This window comes from Panicum virgatum, chromosome 9K, assembly GCF_016808335.1.
Source record: "Panicum virgatum strain AP13 chromosome 9K, P.virgatum_v5, whole genome shotgun sequence".
Taxonomy (NCBI): Eukaryota; Viridiplantae; Streptophyta; class Magnoliopsida; order Poales; family Poaceae; genus Panicum; species Panicum virgatum.
Window position 1 is genome coordinate 12,151,412 of NC_053144.1, and position 22,493 is coordinate 12,173,904.

Here is a 22,493-nt window from a genome sequence, read left to right on the forward strand (position 1 = left end):
GAAGCAAGGAAAAGCCAGAGTTTCCTCGCTAAAAAAGAAAAAAAGAAACGGCCAAATAGCGGCATTGAAACATTTTAGTTAATTTCAAGGGTAACGTGAGTTACCGCTCACATTCTCACTTGTGTATGTCTTTGAAATCAAGAGTTCCCAACATGGATACGGACGCGTTTATATTAGTATAGATCTTAATTGAAGTTCTCTGTTCCTTTTCCCATCTGAATTTGATCGATGCATCATAAACCAAAAAAGGCAAAAATTTTGATGATCAAAATGGCTAATCAGTCTCTGTTATTAAACTAGGCAGCACTATGTACAGTTCAAATGAACACTGATGATCTATCAATATCTAGATCAGCAAAAGAACGAAGAGCACATGCTTCTAATGTCTAAACCGATCAAAAAACAAGCGCTCGATCGAGCGCCGAATCCTCACGAGCTCTCGATGCCGGCGGCCGACCGGAGCAGGTCGTACTTGGCCCAGACGGCGTCGAGCGGGCACGGCCGCCCGGCGTCGAGCCGGTCCCAGGGCTTCCCCTTGCCGCTCCAGTGCAGCAGGCTGACGGCGCCGGCGTGGAGCCCGCGGCAGAGCCCACGGTAGTTGTCGCCGCCGAGGCCGTGCTGGTTCCACCGGTGGTCCACCGACGCGATGCGGCCGGCGAAGACGAGCAGGAACGGCGGCAGCGAGCCCAGCTCGTAGATGCGCACGCGCTTCTGGAGCTCCATCCACTCCTCGATCTGCGCGGTGTAGCCCGCGCGGCGCCACCGCGCGAGGTCGAGCACCATGACGCCCGTGTTGAAGTAGCAGGCGCGGCGGCCGGCGAAGGCGGAGGAGAGCGCGGGCGACGCCCAGAACCCCGGCGTGAAGTAGGCGGTGAAGTTGGCGCCGCAGTACTCGGGCGCCGCCACGGCCGTCTCCTCCCCCGGGAGCGGCGTCGCGGCGAGGGCCGCGATGTCGTCGGTGAGCACGACGTCGGAGTCGAGGTACACGACGCGGCGCACGCAGGGCGGGAGCGTGGAGGCCAGGTAGGACCGCGCGTAGTTGAGCGGGCGGTCGAGCGCGCCGCGGATGGAGGTGGAGATGAGCCCCGCCACGCGGGCCTCGTCGGCGAACGGGTACACCCGGAACGCCAGCGACGGGAACGACGCGCGCACCGTGGCGCGCAGCTCCGCCGCCGTCGCCCCCGAGGAGGCCGCCGCGGAGGCGACGAAGTGGAAGAAGATGGACTCCGGGCAGGACGCGTGGCGCAGCACGGAGAGCACGGCCGCCATGGTGCCCCGCAGGTAGGACGCGTCCAGCGTCATGGCCACGTGCACCGCCGCGCGCGGCGAGCACGCCGCGTCCGCGTCCGACGGCGGGAGCGGCGGCGGGCACTGCGCCGCCGCCGAGTTGGTGAAGTGCGGCGCCTCGCGGTACCCTGGCACGGCGGCGGCGGCGGCGCCGACGGCGCAGAGGAGCAGGAGCAGCAGAGGGGAACGCGACATCTCGGCGAAGCGGGTGTGTGGGTGGGTTGGTTTGCCTTGTTGGAGGCTGAGTCTGTGTGAGCGCGCGCCCGTGCTTATATACAGGTAAGAACGCGTGTGGAGTCAAACTTGGGTCAAAGGCTTGCGGGGCTACGACTGCCAGGCAGCAAAGCGTGTTTGGAGTTGATTTGAACGTGTCAAGTGGAAAAGAACGCGATGTGATTTACTACTTGTATAGTTATTGAACATATAGGTGCAAGTGTAATCTTTCAAATGTTACTGCTAGTTTGCGTGTGGTGTGACGCCAGTGACGGTGAGGCTGCGTTGCTAGCGCGTGAAAACAATTGCAAGTGTGGTAACCAAAGCGAATCCGGGAGTGATTTCGTTGGCTGAATGCTTCAAGTCGTTTATCACATGGTGTCTTTTTGTTTGTTTGGGTGAGGGGTAAATAGGTGTAGGGTGGTGGGCAGTGCGCTTTACTTGATGAGAGATTATGGAGGAGGATATGGGGGAAAATGATTGATAGTATTGTTCCACTGCGTTCTTTTGTTGATGTATGTATGTATGTATCTATATGAAAGTTGGCTACCAAAATCACCTTAAAGGCTCAAGATCAGCAGATTGGGATTAATATAGTGGGGATCCACGATATATCCATTAAAATTGTCTGGCCCTCGTTGGGTAACCATGGTGTGCTAATTTATATTATTTATTTATTTGATGGGGCGAAAAGACGTGCTTTATTTACATTTTCCCTTTATAGCTCTAGGATTGCATGCTTAGTACCATGATCGTAGTGAAAACCAACCCAAAAAAGACATCGAACCCATCAAACCAAATTAATCCCCCCCCCCCCAACACCCCAACAAAAAATATACTACTACCATAAAAAAAACTACTTGTGATTATATTTTGAATAATCCGCCGCCGATTTCCTGAACTTGGGAATACTAACTAGCACGCATGTGACGCCCACGTCGCTGAAATTGCTCACGGGATTCAGCCATCGTCGTCGTGCTCGTGCAGAGCTGAGTTTTAAAATGGCGTCTTGTTTTGTCGGTGAGGGAGATGATGATTGTTCGTTTCTTCATCGCGTTCGCTCGAAGCAGGGTGGTGGGGGTCCTGCGGGCCCTCCCAAGGGAACGTGCCACGTGGTGGCACTGGCATGCCGCCCGACGAGGCATCTAGCTCCAGCTCGGCACCTCTCACCACTGCTTGCTTCGATCTCGGTGCTCTGCGATCGCGGGCGTCGATCACCGAGCACTTCTGCGAGCGAGACTGGAACCTCGAGGGCTTTTTCGAGGTCCACGCACAGAGGGGAGAATCGAGTGGTGGCGATCTCAAAATGAGCTTCGGATCAGGGGTGCTGAGCTCCCGGCGTTTTCCGATGCCAGTGAGTGCGACGCCCCAAAACTTCCATATGCGACTCCTCTTCTCTCCCCTCCCCAGCAAAAATTGGCAAAGAGGAATCTATGGTGACCGTCGGTGTGCCCCCAGTCCACTAGTAGTGCAATTCAGGGATGATCTTTTCTTTTTTCTAAAAGAAATTCAGGGATGATCTTGTCTTTCGTTTTCGAATTGAAGCTCGAGCCTAAGAGGGCACATGGAGCCACTACATGTCCAGTGGCTCCATGTGTTTAAACTGAAATAGTATAGTTCAAAACAAGACTAGTACTATATAAGTACAGCTTCAGCCTTCAGGCATTCCAGTATTGGATAACCGACACTGTTGGAAATGAATTACTATGCTATGGCCTACTAAGAAAGGGACAATGCGATCAATTACTATGCTATGGCCTACCAAGAAAGGTTAGTGACAAAGAGTTTGCAAGATAGCAATCACGAAGGGAAGTTAAAAACCCTCACCAATGCGGCAATGTTTACCTAGTCAAATATGCATGTATGGCATATTGGCATATCAGAAGTACCCACCATTCGTCATGTGCCACCTAGCATCGAGTAACATTGATCAGACTGATTATTGGGCAGAACGGAGAGATGCACCGACACACACGATGCAGCAGCAGAGCTGGAGGAGACGGGATGCTGAGCTGCGAGGCATGAGCACATGAGCATCTTTATTATTGCGAGCTAAGAAGCGGCAGGTCCCTTGGAAAACCCTACAGATCTCACTGAAACTATACCTGGGAGCAATTAAAAAAGGAGGAAAGTATCCTAGTAAAACGCGGTAAGCAGAAGCGCAGCAGTATTTTTCACGTGTGCAGTACGGCCTGCACTAGCTAGCTAGGGAGGGTCAATGCAAAATTTCAGCTGCAGCAAGTCAGTGAATTCGTATCTCTGTTGCCAGTTAAAAATCCACTTGCTCGTACCTCTGATGATTCTTGCAAGTGGAAATAAGAAAAGAAAATGGAGTCAAATATACCTCCTGAATCCTGATTATCAGTAAAAAAAGTGAAGTCAAAGTTTCTAATTTGTGGAAAACTATGCCCGATCAAAGTACCTAACACGGACCTTTTAAGTAATGGATCGAGGGGTCGCAGTGTTCGAGCCTCTGTTCTTTGGAAATGGTATGTAGTTATACCTGTGAGGGCGTGCTCGGTGCTCTGTCAACGAAAGAATAGCCTACGGCAGCACCTGATCTGCTATTCATGTTCACAATATTCAATCTTTAGGGAAAAATCAAATGTTCACAATGTTTGATTTGAATTCCTTACCGACAGTTTTTTATTTGAATTCTTTAGCTCAGTGCAATCTTTCGAGACCATTTTTGAGCCAATGATTTTTTTTAATGAATGGGCACGAGATTGTGCCTATTTCATTGGTAGAGAAGAAGAGTACAACCGGGGGATCGGTAACAAAAGTTTACAGCTGTGGTATTATAGATGCTAAGTCCTTTGCTCCTGTTGCCCAAATGGCTGCTTCTGCCTTAATTTTCTCCATTAACCTAGTTGTTGACGTTTCTTGTCGATTGAAAACTCTATTGTTTTGCTCCTTCGAGACCTCCCGGCTGATTAGCATGGTGAGGCTCCGTACGGCCTTTTTTTTGGCACAACCGCCGTAGCAGTGATGTTTAGCCACCAAGTGAGCGCACTCTCACTCGGTCTCCACCTGTTCGGGTTGAGCTCTGGATATGCGATCCACTCTGCGGCGAGCTGCCAGATCCTTCTAGTGTATCTGCATTCGGAGAGCAAATGGTGTGCCGATTTTATGACTCCTCTGCAGAGGGGCATGAAGGCAAGTGCGGCCAGCCCCTCCTCGCCATTTGGGCCAATGATAAAACAATATTTTTTGAAAGGATAATGATAAAACAGTTAGCAACTGGAAAATACCTCATGTTTACAAAAATGTAAAATAAAACTAGAGTTGAAAAGGGGGACCCAACTAGCAGCTTGGTTTTCTGTCAAACTTGCAACGTAGTAGCACAATTCAAGTAGGGGCTCCGGAACTGTTCGTTTGATGCTCAAAGGAGAGCCCAAAAGTACCGTACACCTTTGTCAACTTCTGGAAATAACCAGCCAAATTCATCTATTGTTTGGTATGCTGGCAATTCTGTTAGTTTGGTTCAACGTGAAAACGAAAACAGCAGCCGCATCGGCGACCCGGACTGCGGCGGCCGAGCCGGCAACCAGATGCTGGGCTCCATAGATTTCCGTCCAATGTGCTTCGGTTCGATCGGCGCTCACGAACCAAAGGCAATGCCAAACTGCCAACGGGTTCCTCAGCCGCGTGGTAGCGGCACGCCAAACTTTCGATGCGATCCCACGGACCCACCGTGCTCGCGTCGCAATCCGTAGCTTACCTCCCACGGCTGCTGCCCGCGGCGCCAGCGAGGGCGACGACAAGGGTGACCGACTCAGCTAATGACGAAGGGCAAGTCCAACAGGACTTTGACAGGTCACTTCAGCTGGTCTCCGACGGGTAAACCGGCTGGTAGCTTTTAGGCCAGTCAGCCAGCCACGGTTAGGTGCAAACCCCCAGCCATGATCCATCACTACACGAGACGCGCGGAAAAGACCGTCGGATCTCGGAGCCGGTCCGCCGGCCGCCGTTCAGCAGGGTCGCAGGGTTACAGGCTTACAGCTAGCGCTGTGGACTAAGACCAACGCACCCATCAACACCGCCCCCCAACCCCAAGCTGCTGCTGCATTGCAATTGCAGTTGACACGCGCGATTCCTCAACCACCAGTCACCCAGATTGCCATGGCGTGCCGTCAAACTAACTGACTTTCCATGCCGCAGACACGACGACGAGCCGGCGACCGCGGCCACGGTTCTTCAGGGTTGGAAAAATCGGCTACGGTTCAGGACTTGCAGCGGCGGCGGCGGGTGGCGCAGCACCACTGCACCAGCGGCCTCTCCAGTTCTCCACGACGGTGGCCCAGGGATCGCAGGCGGTCGCGGCAGCAGCAGTCAGGCGGAAGCGGTGGCGGCTCCACTAATCAATCACTTGCCCACCCCACTCCCCGGCACCCGGACATGAGTTTCCTTCCCACGAAGCTTCCCCGTTCCGCCGCAACCTGCCCTGCAGATCCAATCCCAGCCCCCGTCGCCGTCTCATCCGGCTCGCCCCGCTTTGCTCGACAGGTTCGCTGTCCGGAGTGCAAACGCGGCGGGGCTTTTCGTCGGAAAAAGGCGGGGTCGATCCGGCGGGTCGCCACAGCCCGTCTTGTCGGGTTGACGATCCGGCGCGGTACGGTCATATCATATACGGATAGCGCATATTTCCTCGGGCGGCAAGGTCAGGGCAACTGACCAAGTGGTTCTTGACTGAGGCCCTGTTTAGGTTCAGGCGCAATTTTTTTTATTGGAATCTTATTAATTTGAAGTACTAAATGAAGTCTATTTATAAAATTTTTTGTACAGATTGGTTGTAAATCGCGAGACGAATCTAATTATGCTAATTAATCCATAATTAATCAATAATTAGCAGATAGTTACTGTAGCATTACTGTTGCAAATCATAGTTTAAGTAGGCTCATTAGATTCGTCTTGCGATTTACAGTCCATCTATGCAAAAAAATTTATAAATAGACTTCATTTAGTACTCCATGCATGTGTCAAAACATTTGATGTGGTGGTTTTTTTGCGTTTACGGGGTTTATGGGGTGGGAACTAAACAGTGCCCGACTAAAGCAGGAAAGAGCTTGCCTGGGGGCTTTGTGGAGCAAAGCATCTGACAGTTCACTGTCCCGTCCCGTTTTGGGGTGCCTGGACCATCGCCCGATTCGAGCTGCATCGCGCGAGTTGAAGGCAGCAACACATGGTTCATTTCTTTTTCTCTGCACGTTTCAGTGGACAGGGTTGGAGAACTGGCTCGTCCACTTGAACTCCGGAAGGTCAATCTGGCTGGGTGCAGCGTGACTGTGCCGGAGGCCGGAGCACCATCATATGTATTATGCAGACAATTCAACAAGTCAAACCGATGGCTTAGGCAGGAAGCTCGACTCAGATTTCGGTAACAACTGATTTTTGGTTGTCAAATCAACAGTTTGATCAGATATTGGGAGGATTTTTCGGACACTAATTAAAAAACTAATTTCAGAACTCACCTGGAAACCGCGAGACGAATCTTTTGAGGCCTTTGACCGCATCATTAGCACAAGTGGGTTACTGTAGCACTTATGGCTAATCATGCACTAATTAGGCTCAAAAGATTCATCTCGCCGTGTACATCCAAACTGTACAATTAGTTTTGTTGTTTAACTATATTTAGTACTACATACACGTGTTCAAAAAAAGAGGCACAAATTTCGAAATGAAAATTTTTGGGAAACCGCCCTGATTAGGATCCTGCGCCGAAACGCGAGTTCTGTTTATAGACAAAAGTCAAAAGGGGTTGCAGGCTCAGAAAGCAGGCCGAATTGGCAGCAGGTTCACATCTAAATCTTTAGAATCTGAAGTAGCAACGAGTGTATTCGTGGTTATAAAACCTGCAAAAAAAAAGCACCTCGTCTTTACAGTTGCTGCTATCAATATTGAATCGTTTGAACCCATACTGTACTTAATTGACAATTAGCACCACAGAATAGCCGTCCTGCTTGTCGTTACAATGCAGTCTGTTCTTCTTGCTTTTGTGCTTCAGCCTTTTTCAAGGCTTTCTATGTTCCATCGGCCAAGATTTCTCCCACCCTGTCCCCAATCCAATGGTGGCTTCAGAGACGCATCGTATCTCCCTTGCGTGTCTGCTTGCAAGTTCAAGATGGCTGGGTGCAACCAGTGAGCAACCTCTGATTGCAGGCTCCGTGAACAACGTAATTGGAGGCTTGCAGCTGAATTTGGACACCGAGTTTCATTCGAAAACAGGGGTCCCAGGGAACTTGCACACAGCTTGTCATTATCAGCAGTTAGTACATTATCTCCGGCCACTATGAACAGCATTGCGTAACATGGCGTGTTTACTATATACACGTAGTGGAAATTGATGGAAATAAGAGAGTTCAGACTACACAAAACACTAATTCCCAATTCTCATATATTCTGTCTCATGCTATCCATTTCCAATCTAAACGGTACAGACAACAGATGCAGGCGGGAGATGGCTACCCAACAATTGTACATCACGTTCACCTCCAAAAATCATCAAAACTAAACAGCAATAATTGCACCAGGTTCCTCCTAATATTATATAAGGTGCTGTAAAAGGCAGATACTTGCCTAGAGCTATAAATACATATTCTATGGACACTTCATGCAAATACACGAATAACTTATGCAACATTCAGCACCAAACTATAATACAGAACCACCACTGAAATAAGACAATTCTTAAGCCAATCTGCCATTACGTCAGAAATGCCAGGAGGCTTGCATTGCACCCCCGAGAATTCCAACCATGATGAGCAGGGCCTCCAGGTCCAACCATGCAAGGAGGCTTGCAATCACAAGAACTCCTTGCATTGCTTTAAAATGCAAGGAGGCTTGCAATCACAAGAACTCCAACCATGAGAAGCAGGGCCTTCAGGTAGATATCTGCCTGCTGCTGTTGACCCAAAGGTGCTTGTCGGTGGACACCGTGGGCATGTCCCATATGCCCGCCATGAAATCCATGCCCATGGCCATAGCCATAGTGGAACCCAGCTGGCTGCGCATAAGCAGCAGCATCGGGGAATCCATGGACTTGGAAGCTAAGCATAGGGAACAGGCCTCCAAAAGCAGCTGAGAATGCATAATTCCCCCACCGTGCATTCGCCAAAGGGACTCCTGTGCCCATGAACCATGGGTTTGCATTGGCATTGGGGAAGTTGTTGTTAGCATCAGCCTGTGGAGCTGTGGCAGGCCTCTGGCCAGTTGGGCGGTGAGGAATGTCAGATTCAGGCATGTTCTTTGATCTTGGGTCAACACGGTCCTTGCCACGTCCATAAAGGGGAACAAGCTTGTCTTCCTCGACAAGGGCCTTGCACACCGGGCACTCTGGCGAGTGTGCGTGGACGTGCAACCACCGGTAAAGGCATGGCCAGCAGAAGAGATGGCCACAAAGGGTCACTATTGGCTCTTGAGGCAGTTCAAAGCATATATTGCACTCAAAACTCCCCCCAGCTGCGTCGCCGCTGCCACCAGCACTTGTTGATTCACCAACATTGGCCGACATCTGGTTGATAGTCTGAATAAATTAAGCTGCAGTTCCCAAAGATATATCAACAAAATGTCTACCAATAAAATTCATAAAAATGACTGAGAATATTAGTCCTAGTACAACCAACAAGTAAGAAACTATTACATACAGCTACAAACAGCATTCCATTTTTCTACTTGGAGCAATGAAAGCCACCAAAACAGTTCATGTTTAGGGGAGGAGTAAACTTCTCATCACCTTAATAAGTAGAATCAAGCTGCAAACCAGTAAGTATAGCAGCAAGAAAGATTGAACAAATAGTTATGATAAGATAGATATATCATGACCAGAAACTCCCCAAAATCTAAAATTTTATTTCCGAGAACGAGATTATCTTCTAGATGCGCAACCTGACGATTTCAGAATAGAGATTATATTATCCTAAACACAAGTCAGGTAAAGTAATTCCCTAGAAAAGACACCCACAATAACTCAAAGGGGGGAAAATCGAAATACCCACGAGATTGGTTTGAAGCTTCACGCCAAACTCTAGACGAACATGTAATTACCAACGGGAGCCAATCGAATTTCATCACGACCGCTCGCCCAGGACAGAAATCGTTACCCTTTCGGAGGAGATTCCAACCTCCTCTCTGAAGCAAACCCAAATTCTTCCCCCTCCGATATCACCGACCCGCGCCAACAGATCAGACTAGCATTCAAACCACGACCCCGTGCCCCCGACCCACTCCAAATCGCCGATAATCCCCGCCCCCCAAATCGAGAGCAATCAGACCTAGCGCAAAAATCCACCCGTCGAATCAGGGCCACTAACGCCGCATCCACAAAATCCTCATCACCGCGAGCTAAGCCCTAAATCACGAAAGAACTAGGCGCGGAATCGGAAGGGGCAGAGCACCACTACCTGCGAGCGAGGGGAGGTAGCGGGCGACGGACGCGACGGCGCGGCGACCGACGGGGGCGACGAGGCGAATAAACTCTAATACGCTCTACGCGGTGGTGGTGGTGGTGTCTGATGACCTGGCCCCGCGTGCAGCATAAAATTGGGGGGAGGCCGCGGGGCCCACGCCGGAAGATTCTAGAATCTGGGTAGTCTCGGGGGCGGGGGCGGGGGCGGGGGCGGGGGCGGGGGCGGAGCGGGCAGAGCGCTGCCTGACTGGTTGACTGCCGAGGCGGTGGGCGTCTCCCGTGAAGGGATACGGAAACTTCGCCGCAGCTGCTGCGCGCAGAGGCGGTCACGCAAGGGATCGTCACGTCCCGATGCTGCCGTCACCCGTCAGTTCGTAGCGTTTCCACTTGACCAGCAACCAAAGCCGCTAGTGGACATTCAGCTAAAGTACTTCTAGACATTTTTATTTGATGATTCTTCCGGTTGCAGAGTGAGAGAAAAATAACTTAAGTGTTCTTGGTTTGCAATTGCAACCAATCGTGAATGGCCAGGTTTTGTCGTAAAGATTCATATGTAAAATTTATACTGACCAAGAACAAGCCAGCAACTAAAAGCGCTGTGCCTGCACGGCTCCGGTTTGGTGAAAAGTGGTTGGTTTTGGTACTGTAACACATTTCGTTGTTACTTGACAAATAATATCAAATTATGAACTAATTAGATTTAAAAATCCATCTTGTGCTAATAAGTTAGACTGTATAATTAGTTATTTTTTCAACTGCATTTAATGTTCTATGCATGTATCCGAACATTCGATGTGACATATACTATAGAATTTTTTTAGAACTATAAACAAACAGAGCCACCTTTCTCGTTTGGAAGTTCGTGTTGGCCGGGGATCGAACCCTTCGATTTTGTGTCGGGACAACCAAAACTTCGGCGCAATATCCAAACTCTTGTTTTATCGTCAGCTTCCGGATCAGCCTCATGCTTCTGGACATCGATCCCAGCTGGCTACGCAGCCACCTGTATTTTCAAAAATGTTTGTAGCACAGCTTGTTCAATCAAATTATTGCATAGATGAAGATGATGAAGGGGTTAAAATGACTAGAGACCGTTACTACTTAAGAAAGCTATTAGGCCTACAAATCTATAACAAAACCACATATACGGATGAAGGCATTCCGTAATCATCTTGCTGTGTGATGCATATGGTAATTTACTGACCAGGATTAATTGAAGCGCACAACCAGCAGACTTCCTGGCGCCTCATGTTCCCATGCCTCCTGATCATGATCATCCCAGGCCAAACTTACATAATACAACAGCCAGTGTTCAGCATTATCATTAAAGAGATAATTAGGCTGCACCTAGTACTGAAAGAAGAATGATGTCTTGGTACCATCATCTCTGCTACTTCTCTTGTTGCTGCGGAACATCTTTTGGTTGCCTTGGAGTCTTGGAGCAGCAGGCAGCTCGTCATCTCTTATAAAGATATCATTGTACTGAAGAAACCGGGCAGGTGGCCAGTTATATGAGCTTTGCAAAGAGCTATAAATTCTGCCACCAAGCGCATTCAAAGTGTTGGCAGTATCTCCTTTCAAAAAAGAAGAAGAAATGTTGGCAGTATCGTGCTGCTTATTCAGGTTTAGACGTTTAGTCTACAGATCGAACCAGCTCCTCGCCTGCTCCATGTGCGTCTTATCCCCATTGCTCTTTCTGGAAAAAAAAAAACACTTTTCATGGAAGTAATTTAGCTTGTGTGGCTATATATGTACGATAAAGTGAAGGGAGAGAGGATTTCACAACCCCATTAATAAAGCAGGGGTTGAATTGACAATTTAATTAGAAAGGGCAACTTCTCACACCACCAAAGCTCATATAAATCAGTTCTATCTTCAAGACCTACTTATCACTTAACAGTGTTCCAACAAAAATGTAGTCAAGGAATTTGATAGGTTCAGGAAGGGAAATGCTTTTGAAAACACTTTGTAGCCTTGAAAATGGTCTTGGGCGCCAAATCTGAGCCTTCAACCAGCTGAGCTTGGTTTGACGGCCAATGATGCATTTTACCTAGTCTATAAGAAGTATCTCCTCCTTTTCTGTTCTTAAACCATCATTCCTTTTGGATTTCACTATGATTAAGATCTGTTATTGACAATATGGTGAAATGCATTATTAAGCTAGTATGCAAATGCAACTCAAGTACTCAACTATATTTAGACCAGAGGAAGTACTACCTCCGTCTCAAAATATAGCATAGACTTGGTTAAAGTCAAATACCTTCATCTTTAACCAATAATATATTCAAAAATAGTTACTTTTACATAGAAAATGCTACATATTACGATGGTTGGTTTTATTGTGACTAAATTAATATTATTTTTATGTCATCAATTTTTATATTTTTTTACCAACTACGGTCAAAGTTTAAAAAGTTTGACTTGAAGAAAATCTAAAAATAGCTATATTCTGGAACGGAGATAGCACATCTTATTGCGAAGTATTGATTAGATGCCTCAGCTGTCATTTAATATAGAGTAATCAACTTCACATACTTAGTTAGCCACACAGTTGGCCAGAAACTCTTCTAATGTATTCATGTGTTAAACTTTTCATCTAATAAATGAATTCCTTGGTTGTAGACTTCACTTGTTCTTGGCGTCATGCAACAGCTCCCCAGAAGAAGGAAACTGAGTAGCTTTTCATCACTTGACAACATATGCAGCCTGAGGATTTTTTATAAATCCTGATGCCTCTCAACCTCATACGTGAAGTTATGTTCCTAACACGTTGTGCACACTCTGGAATATCAAAGGAGGATTTGGGAGCTCCATGGCTTGGCCTGAAGCTTTTCCAACATATGAAAAATCAAATGAGTCATAGGAGGATGTCGTTCACATATTCCATTTCCGACTTGCCCTCTATTTTAATATTCCTGGCTCCTGTTGGACTGTACTAGGAGATTGTCTTCGTCCTGCACTCCTGTTTGGGCTTGACCTGTGTAGGACTGTACTTGGAGATTGTGCAGTTACTGCGCTAATACTACTTGCTATTGTAATTAATAACTGCACGAACGAGTTACTTCAATCAGTAGCAGAGGCAGCGGCTGCACAGGATCACCCTCATTTATATGCTCACTAGTCAGAAGACGATTGCATACATTATTGTTCATTGGAATTACTTTTTTTATGGAACAGGAGGGGATTAAGATCACCTACCGATTATATACACAAAAGAAAAAGGAACGGAGTTTTACATAAGTCAACTTAAGATACAAAGAAAGATAAAAAAAGATCCAAAGAGGGCAATCCATTCTTCTAACAATGCTTATGTTTGCTGCTAACCCGATGACTAAGCAACACGAGTTCCTTCTTGAAAATACGTCGACAACTATTAGTTGATGGTTGTAAACCTTGGAAAATGAGATCATTCCTTGAAATCCAAATGCTCCAGCAAAGTAAGATAACAATGTTTATAAAAAGAGGTGTATGCAGTTGGGATTTGAAACTCTCAATTGCCAAGAAGATGTCTGCCTGATTAGGTACTTGAAAACCTATAAGCCCCCAGCAAGCTTCAGCAAAAGGACAGTGCAAAAAGAGATGTTCCAATGTTTCCTCGGTGTTGTTAGTGCATAGAACACAGTTGAAGGAGGGCAAAAAGCCAAAAACATTGATTTCCATCAAAGAATGTTTCTTGCACTCAACCTGTCTTTGAGTAAGAGCCAGAAGAAAACCTTATGTTTATTTTGATAACTTGAGTTTCAAGTCCAGTGATAACTTTGATGTATTTTTGCATGACCAATCAAACTCTTATAGGCTTTCCTTGAGGAGAAGAAGGGACTTCCCCAGATGTAACTCCACCAGTCCACGTGAGTGCTCATGGTTTGATTCTCAAGCAAGTTTTGCAACAACTTGAATTGTGCAACCTCTGAAAGTGGAAGATGGAACAATCTGTGGAAGGGTTACATCATTTTGGCCTTCTGAAAACTCAATAATTTATTCCTAGTAAAGGAGAAAAGCTCTGGGTATACTTGACATCGCACTTGATCGCCCCAGAGATCTATCTAGAAGAAGCAAGTTGATACATTCTCAATGTTGCACATAGCCGAACCTTTAAATTTATCGAAAAGCTTAAGATTATCTCTCCACCAAAAAGATCCTTTTTTAATTTGACTATGTAGTTTTCCATTCTAATAATTTTTATCCCAAACAAGATGTACCCAGGGTGTATCCACCTTATTGTAGAATTTGTGCATATTTTTTAACAGAAGTGCTTCATTCTGAGTTTTGAGGTTAAGGACTCCAAGGTCCCCTTCTTCTTTAGGAAGACAAACCATGCTCCATGCAACCTTTGGGGAGCTTCTTGCATTAATGTCAGAGCCTCTTCATAAACAGTGTTTTCTGTACTTGTCTATTTGATCAATAACTGTTTGTGGCAAGACATATGGTACATTGGCAGAGCTGTCGACACTACATTTGTCATTTGAAGCCTTCCTGCTCCTGAAAGGAAAATTGAGGTAGCCTGCAATTTTTTTTCAAATTTGGTAACCAGAGGAAGAAAGTCCTCTACTCTTGGTTTTGTGATTTCTAAGGGCATACCCAAGTATGTGAAAGGCAAACTTCCAGTTGCACAATCAAAATTTCTAACTACAACTTTTCCTAAGCCACATTCAGCGGCACCATTTGTGACTTGTTAAAATTTACTTTCAAGCCAGTTGCTAAAGTGAAAACATTGAGAATCTTTCAAAGCTCCTAGCTGTTCATTGCAACCCTCCATTTTGACCAGAGTATCATCTGCATATTGAACTATTGGAAAGTTGTTGTATGAGTTGGAGGTATTGGTAGCATTAAGCGACCCTGTTATGTAGCCTTATTGACTAGAGTTTGCAAAAAATCTGTTGCTAGGACAAACAAAAGGAGAGAAAGTGGATCTGCCTTATCCCTCTGTTGCAGTGAAAAGTCTTACCAGGTACCCCATTTAACAAGATTGCAAATGTACCTGACTATAAAATAGAGGTCATCCAGTTAATCCAGGTGGCACCAAAGCCCTTTCTTCTCATTAATTTAGCATGGTTGCATGCTCCATTTTATCAAAAGCTTTTTCAAAATCCAACTTCAGTATGATGAGTTCTTTTTTGGATTGATGACATAGGTGTAGGTACTCCAAAGTCCAGGCCAAACAGTCCTGGATAGTCCTTGATTTGATGAATTCATACTAGTTCTTATGGATTAATTCAGTAATTACTTTCTGTAGTCTGTTAGCCAGGAGTTTCTTTATAACCTTCATTGAACAATTAAGGAGTGAAATGGGCCTGTAGTCACCAATGCTGCTGGAGTTATCCACCTTAGGTAATAAAGTGATAAAAGGAACCATTGATGCTTTGTGAGCAGATTTCACCTATCTGAAAGCCTCCACAAAGAGCATAGAAATCTGGTGCAATGATGGACCAGCATGTCTTTAAGAAATTATTATTGAAACCATATCAGGTCCTGGTGTCTTATCCATGGTTGAGCTTTTGTCTACCTCATCAATTTCTTCATGTGTGAAGGGGACCTCTAGTATCTCCAGATTCAGCCATAATAATTAGCTCCTCAAGGTTGTCCGACAAATTAATAGGAGTAGATGAGCCTAATCTCTCTTTATAAGCCATCCAAAGCATTTTAGTATCATGACTAAAGAACTCCTCATTGTTGTCAGATTTAAGTGAAGTGATCAGTTTTTTTCTATGTCTGATGGTTGCTGTAGAGTGAAAAAACTTTGATCCTACATCACCACATTTAATCCATCTTATTGTTCCTCTTTGTTTCCGGTAAATCATTTGCTGATGAAGTAATGCAACTAATTTTCCATTGGAATTACTTGCTGGCAATCCTACTCTATCCAAAATCCAGGCGCCATATGCGAGTAAACTTGGAGGATATGTGGCCAGGCTCTTCAACTCAAGCAATTTCTGTCTTGTTACCTGAATGAAACAAGAGGGGCCGTCGCCATTGTAAATTCAGAAAAAATGAGCGAAGAAATTTGGTTTGTTGATGACCCAACTTGGCACCATTGCAATCTGAATGTCGGTAGGTTCTTGTTGGTCAGTCTTGAGAAACTGCAACGTGACTGTTGATTCAGGTTCATTCTCACTTGTATTCAAAACGTCATCGTTTAATTTTCCTCATTTATTTACAGGCCAGCACCTTATGTTTTTACTACTTTCGTTAATAACGCTTTTTATTGGCTGCATGCAAGCAAAACTACCATGCTAACCTTCGATTTCTTTGCGCGGTTGTATTTTTACCACCATTGTACATTGTTCCTTTCAAATCAACGAAACATCAGTACCCTGTTTTTCCGTTGATTGCAAAAAATCTTGACCATTTTAATCACCACGTGCTACCAAACTCTGCTGGGAAACTGTCAAATCTTGTAAAACTATATGAAATAGAAGCCTCCTCCTTGATTCGGGGGCCGTGGATAAACCAGATGTAGCTTACACTGTAATCATGTTTGCTTCCATGCACGCTGGCAGGAGCGGCTCAGGCGTTTAATCACAAGGAGCATGCACCACACCAATGGCGGACCCAAGGGTTGAACACTTGTAGTTCAGGGGAAGCCTGGATAGCTCTCCATTCTCATCAGCGGCAGAATGCAGTTGCTACCATGGACTGTTGATCTGAAAAGGCTAGCCCTTCGCGACCAATTCGTCGGAGCCCAGGCGGACGCCCAGAATCGCTGAGCACTGGATTCGCCCCCGCACCAAATAAAGCAACAGTCGAACAGGAGATGCCAACAAAAAGGTCATGGCAGGCGTGCCTTCCTCACAACCAATGCACCACTGGAATCTTCGGCCAGCCGTTCCCAGTGCCACGATGACCGACGCAGGTGACGTTCTCCAGCTTTGATGAGTTCCGTCATGCCTCCCATTTCCAATGGTTCCTCATGGATGAATTCCAAAGCTAGGATCCACATGGTCGTCACATCCTTTGGAACAACGAATAGGCGTGGAACTAATAGACTACTTGATTTTTACGGTAAACGGCAGGAGTGCTCGATCAGTGTGGGGGACAAAGGAAGAAAGCCCAGGGCTGGAAGGGTGTAGTATGGTGTGGAACGGGGTAGCTAAGTTTTCCCTTGTGTTTGCTCCCTTTCCGAGGCAATGGCGTGCCTTTTTATCTTGCTCACATTTCCTGACATCCACGGACCCACCACTTGTACTTTTTTAGGGCCTGGAAAACCTATTTTATATAGCACCGGTGGGAAAGAAAATACATTGCTCCCTCTTAACTATATGATATTTATTTATGATATTTCAGGACCGTAACACTAGAAAATTGGCCTGTGGGAGGCCAGAGTTATCTTAAGTTTTTCATGTTTTGTTCAGCAGTTTTTGAGTTTGAGAACCTCTCCATTCATGTAATATCACCATACTAAGACTCTGTACTTGCTTCTCCCCACTTAAATGACATAGTAGTGCTCCTGCTTTTATTAAAAAAAATTATTTATGATATACAACCAAACTAGTAGTTCAACAATGATTGCACAAATGTGGCCAAATCCACCAGGCCTCAAGTTCCTAGCTGCAGCAGAAGTTGCTTGCTAGCCCCGCCGCTATCATGGATATTGTCCATCCCGGGAATCCCAGCCATCGAGGTATTGAACTATGGCTGTGACGAGGCCTTGGAGAAGAAGCTGGCTGGATCCTCTTAGTTGGGATAAGCTAAATAATTGGACGAGAATAAATCTTGATGCCTCCGATTCTCATAAGGTTGCTGTTCTGCTATGATCTGTGGACAACAATGGCGATCAGGTTCCGAGGCCCATCATCTCTACCTGATAAGATCAATCAAGTAAAGATAAACAGGAAGGCATTCACATTTCCTTCATGTATTTCACAACTGTTGTCTCTCCTGAAGTCTAGTAGCCAGACGCTCTCTTCTGCTTCCACTGACTTTGTCCTCCTTATAAAGAACTTGGCTAGTGGATTATTGAGTAGGAGGTAGGTGAGCTATGACCAGCGGTAGTATTGAGAAGAGATCGTGCATGAGTTTGTTGAGTTTTTGGCTGGCTTTTAAAGCTCTCAAGCCCATTTTTAATGGCACTACACTAACAATCTACGGTGTAGAAGCTACTCCAGAAAAATGAATTAGTAGAAAACAAGTGATTGCCTTGCAGAAACACGTGTCGTTCCACGTCTAGCCTTTTAGCAGGATGAGGATAAATCCTGATGCCTCTCGTTCTCAAATTTCTTAAGTTCCCGATGTGGAGTGAAATGAGGACAATAACAAGAGTAAATGTTCAGTATGAACAGGATGAAAAGACATTTTATCCTAGAAAAAAAATGCAAGCTGTACATGTCAAGCAATTGCAAGCCCATAAAGCACTACTAGAAAACGGGCCTTGGGCACCGGCTGAGAAGGGCCTAAGGCACCGGTTGGAACCAACCGGTGCCCCGCAACCGCGACCAATGGCCTCTCCTTAAGACACCGGGTTTCTCAACCGGTGCCTTAGGCCTCCATTGGTACCGGTTGGAAAGACCAGCCGGTACCAAAGAGGCTGCCACGCTGACGTAAGGTGGCAGCCCCTTTGGTACCGGTTGGTATTTCCAACCGGTACTAATTACCTTTCCCTTTTTTTTCCAAATCTAGGTTTGTTTGTTATATTTATTACTGTTTATTCTTTTATATTTGCTAAACGCACTCAAACTCTACAATACTATACGTTCATTGGTCGTTCGTGTTCGTTTTCAGAGAATATTTGAAACTAAATAAAAGTGAAATACGAACATATAATTAAGCTAATTAGATGAACTAATATATTTACAAATTTACAAACATCAAGGCATAATCTTTAAAAATATTTACAAATGTACAAGTCATGTTATTCCAACTACTAGTCCCCTCAGGAGGTCGATGGAAATCCTCTATCGATGTGACCGTCGTGGTAGAACTCGCCTCTAGGATCCAAGATCTCGTTCAAAATGAATCCAGCGAGCTACTCGCACACGGCATTGATCCGATCAGTAGAGTAACATTCATCACCCATTTGAGACATCTATTATTTAGAAAAAAAGGATTAACATCATGTGTGTTAGTACAATTATGAAAATATACTAGTCAACAGTTTGGACGTACTCTCATTTCTTCATCAATAGTCTTTCCGCATGGAGTCATGATGTGCAAGTAGTCGCATACGTAGTACCCGCACCAATCAGTTCCTTGTTGTTGTCTCGCACACTTAAGGAGAAATAAATAAATTACTCAATTTAGAACAATTTGGGATTATATACTTAACTAGACAAATCTTTATGAATGAACATACCGGATAATCCATGTTAACGTTCAGTTCGGGCCTCCATTGACCACGTCCTTTGTTATTTTTCACAAATTTTTTCCAAACTCTGCGCCCAAAGTTAAGTTTGATATTAAGGAATTATTATTAATAGAAAAAGGATTTAATTGTGCAAACTGAACTTACCTGTTCAAGGGGTCTATGATATGTTGGATTGCGGACTTTGGATTTCTCATTGAGTCAAAGACTATAAGATTGCCGGTCTCTACGGAAAGTATGAGTAAAATCCAATGATAACTGCAGATATAGATATGATATATACATAAATATATTAGACAACTTAGTATTTATTTAGTAATATAACAGAGGTTTGAGTCGATCAAGGCTTACCCAAAGTTGTATGGTATAAATATATAGGATTTGCAACTTTGCCTAGTCAACGAATCGTACATGTTTTCGCACGTTTCCTTGTAACTTTCGTTGATCAATTTCTGGTTGACTAGCAAAGGAGACATGAAGCCGATCTGATGGTGCCATCCATGTTTTCGGCTTCTTTGGATCTCCTGTCTAAACGATGCAATAGAAATTTTATAATGCACACATATAATTATGTTCTTGTTAACAAAAAGTATTAATGTAGAGGTAAGTGATACTTACAAAACCCAAATGGTGATGATAGAGGCGTCGAGGGCTTGTCGATGGTAAATTTCATATAAATTTTGGAAGTACACCCAGAAGTCGTCCTCCCCGCGGAAGAAATCATGGTCACGATACTTGACTCCAAACATTTTCCCTTCGTCTTTCGCCATTCGCAGGTACCATCTATGCAAATTGAACATCTGCGTACCTAGACTTTTCTCCTCTTCCTCAGTGACAAAAGGTTTTCCATGATGGAATGGAGTAATAGTGCGAGCGATAGGGATTTTTGCCTCCACATGCCCCGTTGCCTCCTCTAGCGTTAATCCAGTTTCAGAAAGAAATATTGCGGCCTGTAGGTCCGCCTGGAGTTGTACGTCCAGTCGGGTGTAGGAGTGGCAACCCTGGCACCCGGAGGGGCTCGAGTTCTTTTTGTTGTGTGCCAAGCTGAGGAATGGTATTGCCACATTTTTTCTTCAGATTTCTCACCTTGTGTGCCTTTGTCAGAGTACGATCATAGTCCGAGGGTAAGCTTTTCGGTTTTGGTGGGTTGTCTAGGTTTGCGAGAAGCTTTTTCCCTAGTTCTAGAGGTACCTTTTCCCTCGGCGGGGGGACTTTAGGCTTCAATTGTTCTTTTATATATCGAGCAGTCTCCTCTTCCAACTCCTCAGCGGTTTTCTCGTAGGTTAATTGTCTTTCGACCGTTTTCTGCTTCTTTGAGGGTCCAGCCGCTGGGAGGGATGATGTCTTTTTCTTTCCCTTTTCTGGTGCAGGAGGAGTTGGAGTACTCGTGGCCCTTTGCGCCGGCGGAGACGGTGGTGAAGGAGGTGGCAGTGGGGACGGCGGTGAGGTAGGCCGCGGAGACGGGCGATCAGTCTGCCCGGGAGCCGTTTGTCTTTCAGTAAGTTTGATGTCGGACTTGCGCCATAGAACGACCCCGTGCAGTGCGTCTCCCAATGTCTTCTCTCCATCCCCTCCAACGAAGTCGAGCTCAAGATCGTCATTGTTTCCAACTATCTGCTCGACTGTGACGGAGGTGTAGCCAGGGGGTATCGGCCTTCCATGAATTGTAGTAGAAGGATTCAGGGGCAGGGCTGACCCGTATGCGACATGAATGGATATATTTCTTGCTCGCACATGAAGCTTCGTACGGTGTCGGCATGGTGACATCATCCACTGGATACCTCTGGTCATCTACCGCCGTTGGCTCAATCTGGGGTTGCTTTTCCGCTTGTACGTCGGGCGCCGCTGTGGATGCACAGCTGCTGCAGTCGCTGAGAGGCTGGGCTTATCACAACATCCGGGTGCGACCCAGCAGTGCCCCTTTGGCTCAGAGCTAGCTGCACCGCCTCATTGACCCTGGCGTCCATCTGAGATTCCAAGGACACAACCTTCTTGTTCATCTTTTCTTCTATGGCACGAAGTTTCTCTTCCTGTTCGGCTCTGCTCTTTCGGTGAGTCTTGTAAGAGGGATCTCCGGCCCAAGCAACTTTCCATGGGACCACGCCGATGCCGCGGGCTCGTCCAGGGTGTTCCGGATTCTTTAATGCCCTTGTCAGCTCATCATTCTCCCTTTGAGGATGGAATGTTCCTTGTTGAGTCTCATCTATTGCAGCGACTAGATCGCGGGACACTTCTTGCATATGCTCGGGCACGACCAAACTTCCATCCAACTGGTTTAGTGTCACGCCATTAGCAAATAACCACCACTTGGATCTATCCGGCCAATCCCAAGTCGTCGGCCTGATGCCTCTATCCATAAGGTCCTGCTCCATCTTCTGCCATTTTTTAAATGACTTCTTGTACCCGGCAGCCCCAAGGTGGTGGCTGTACTTCTTATTTGCTGCATTCACCTTGGCCTGTTCGGATTTTTCTTGGGCTTCCTCTGATAGTTTGTATTGTTTGAACTCCTCCCAGTATGGTTTAACCTGAGGAAGATCGTCCCAGTTCGGCTCCTTATCCTTCTTGATGTAATTGGTGTACAACTTCTTCTTGAAAGTTGCAAAGGCAAGGGCCATCTTTTTCAAGGCACATTTTTTCACCAGTTCTTGGTCAACTCCTTCAGGAAGAGTGAACATATCCTTGAGTTCTGCCCATAGCATTTCCTTCTGATGTGCAGGCACGGCGTGTTGCTGTTCTTCGGGTTTGCACGTTTTCCATAGTCTTGTGGTGATCGGAATTCTTGCCCGAACAATAACCCCACATTGGTTGACAAATTTTGTGCTAGCAGCCTCTGGAGCACTTGGACAGCCCTCTGCGTCCACTTCTGTGACGACTTGTCTTCCCTCCATTTTCTTGGTTGGCCGGCGTCTCCCTTTTCATTGGCTCAACGAAGTCGATGCGGAGGTCGACTAAATTACAGAAAAGATATGTTAATCGCAAAACTAATCTACCGAAGTCACCATGTATATAGTTTTAAGATTCGTACTGGAACATGTTGTTATTGATTGGGCGGCGGCGCAAAGTCATCATCTTCTTCATCGGCATCTCCAGACATATTCAGGAACGAATCAGCTGTCCGAGCATCTTCTTCAGCGATTGGCTGGGTCGTGTTAGCCCTCGTATCTTCGTTTATTGCGTCCAACATGTATTGCCCGGCAGCCTGCTCATCACCGAAGGGGTCCATCCTTAACTGAAACCGTAAAAATGTGTTAGAGTATGTGTCCATCCTTAAATGAAGCAGGAGAATTCAATTCT

At 46.0% G+C, this 22,493-nt stretch overlaps 2 protein-coding genes across 4 annotated transcripts; both read right to left on the reverse strand.

The window, feature by feature from the left end:
• Positions 1–256: 256 nt before the first annotated feature.
• On the reverse strand, positions 257–1,521 carry LOC120648345 (probable galacturonosyltransferase-like 1). The gene has a single exon (XM_039925092.1). The coding sequence runs from the start codon at positions 1,480–1,482 to the stop codon at positions 430–432; it is 1,053 nt and encodes a 350-aa protein (XP_039781026.1). The 5' UTR covers positions 1,483–1,521; the 3' UTR covers positions 257–429.
• A 6,344-nt stretch (positions 1,522–7,865) lies between these two features.
• On the reverse strand, positions 7,866–10,016 carry LOC120648346 (E3 ubiquitin-protein ligase RNF5-like). Of its 3 annotated transcripts, none has more exons than XM_039925093.1 (2): positions 9,900–10,016; positions 7,866–9,036 (listed from the first exon to the last, which is right to left on the reverse strand). In XM_039925093.1, exon 2 carries the CDS (start codon positions 9,008–9,010, stop codon positions 8,324–8,326), a length of 687 nt encoding a protein of 228 aa, XP_039781027.1. In that variant the 5' UTR covers positions 9,011–9,036; positions 9,900–10,016; the 3' UTR covers positions 7,866–8,323. The 3 variants fall into 3 exon arrangements, with proteins under 3 accessions (XP_039781027.1, XP_039781028.1, XP_039781029.1); XM_039925094.1 differs by having other exon boundaries at positions 9,897–9,995; XM_039925095.1 differs by lacking the exon at positions 9,900–10,016 and adding an exon at positions 9,144–9,851.
• Positions 10,017–22,493: the final 12,477 nt, after the last annotated feature.

What these genes read in the sequence shown, in the direction of transcription:
- LOC120648345 (XM_039925092.1), bottom strand. Translation starts at nt 1,482, where the DNA reads ATGTCGCGTTCCCCTCTGCTGCTCCTGCTCCTCTGCGCCGTCGGCGCC.
- LOC120648346 (XM_039925093.1), bottom strand. Translation starts at nt 9,010, where the DNA reads ATGTCGGCCAATGTTGGTGAATCAACAAGTGCTGGTGGCAGCGGCGAC.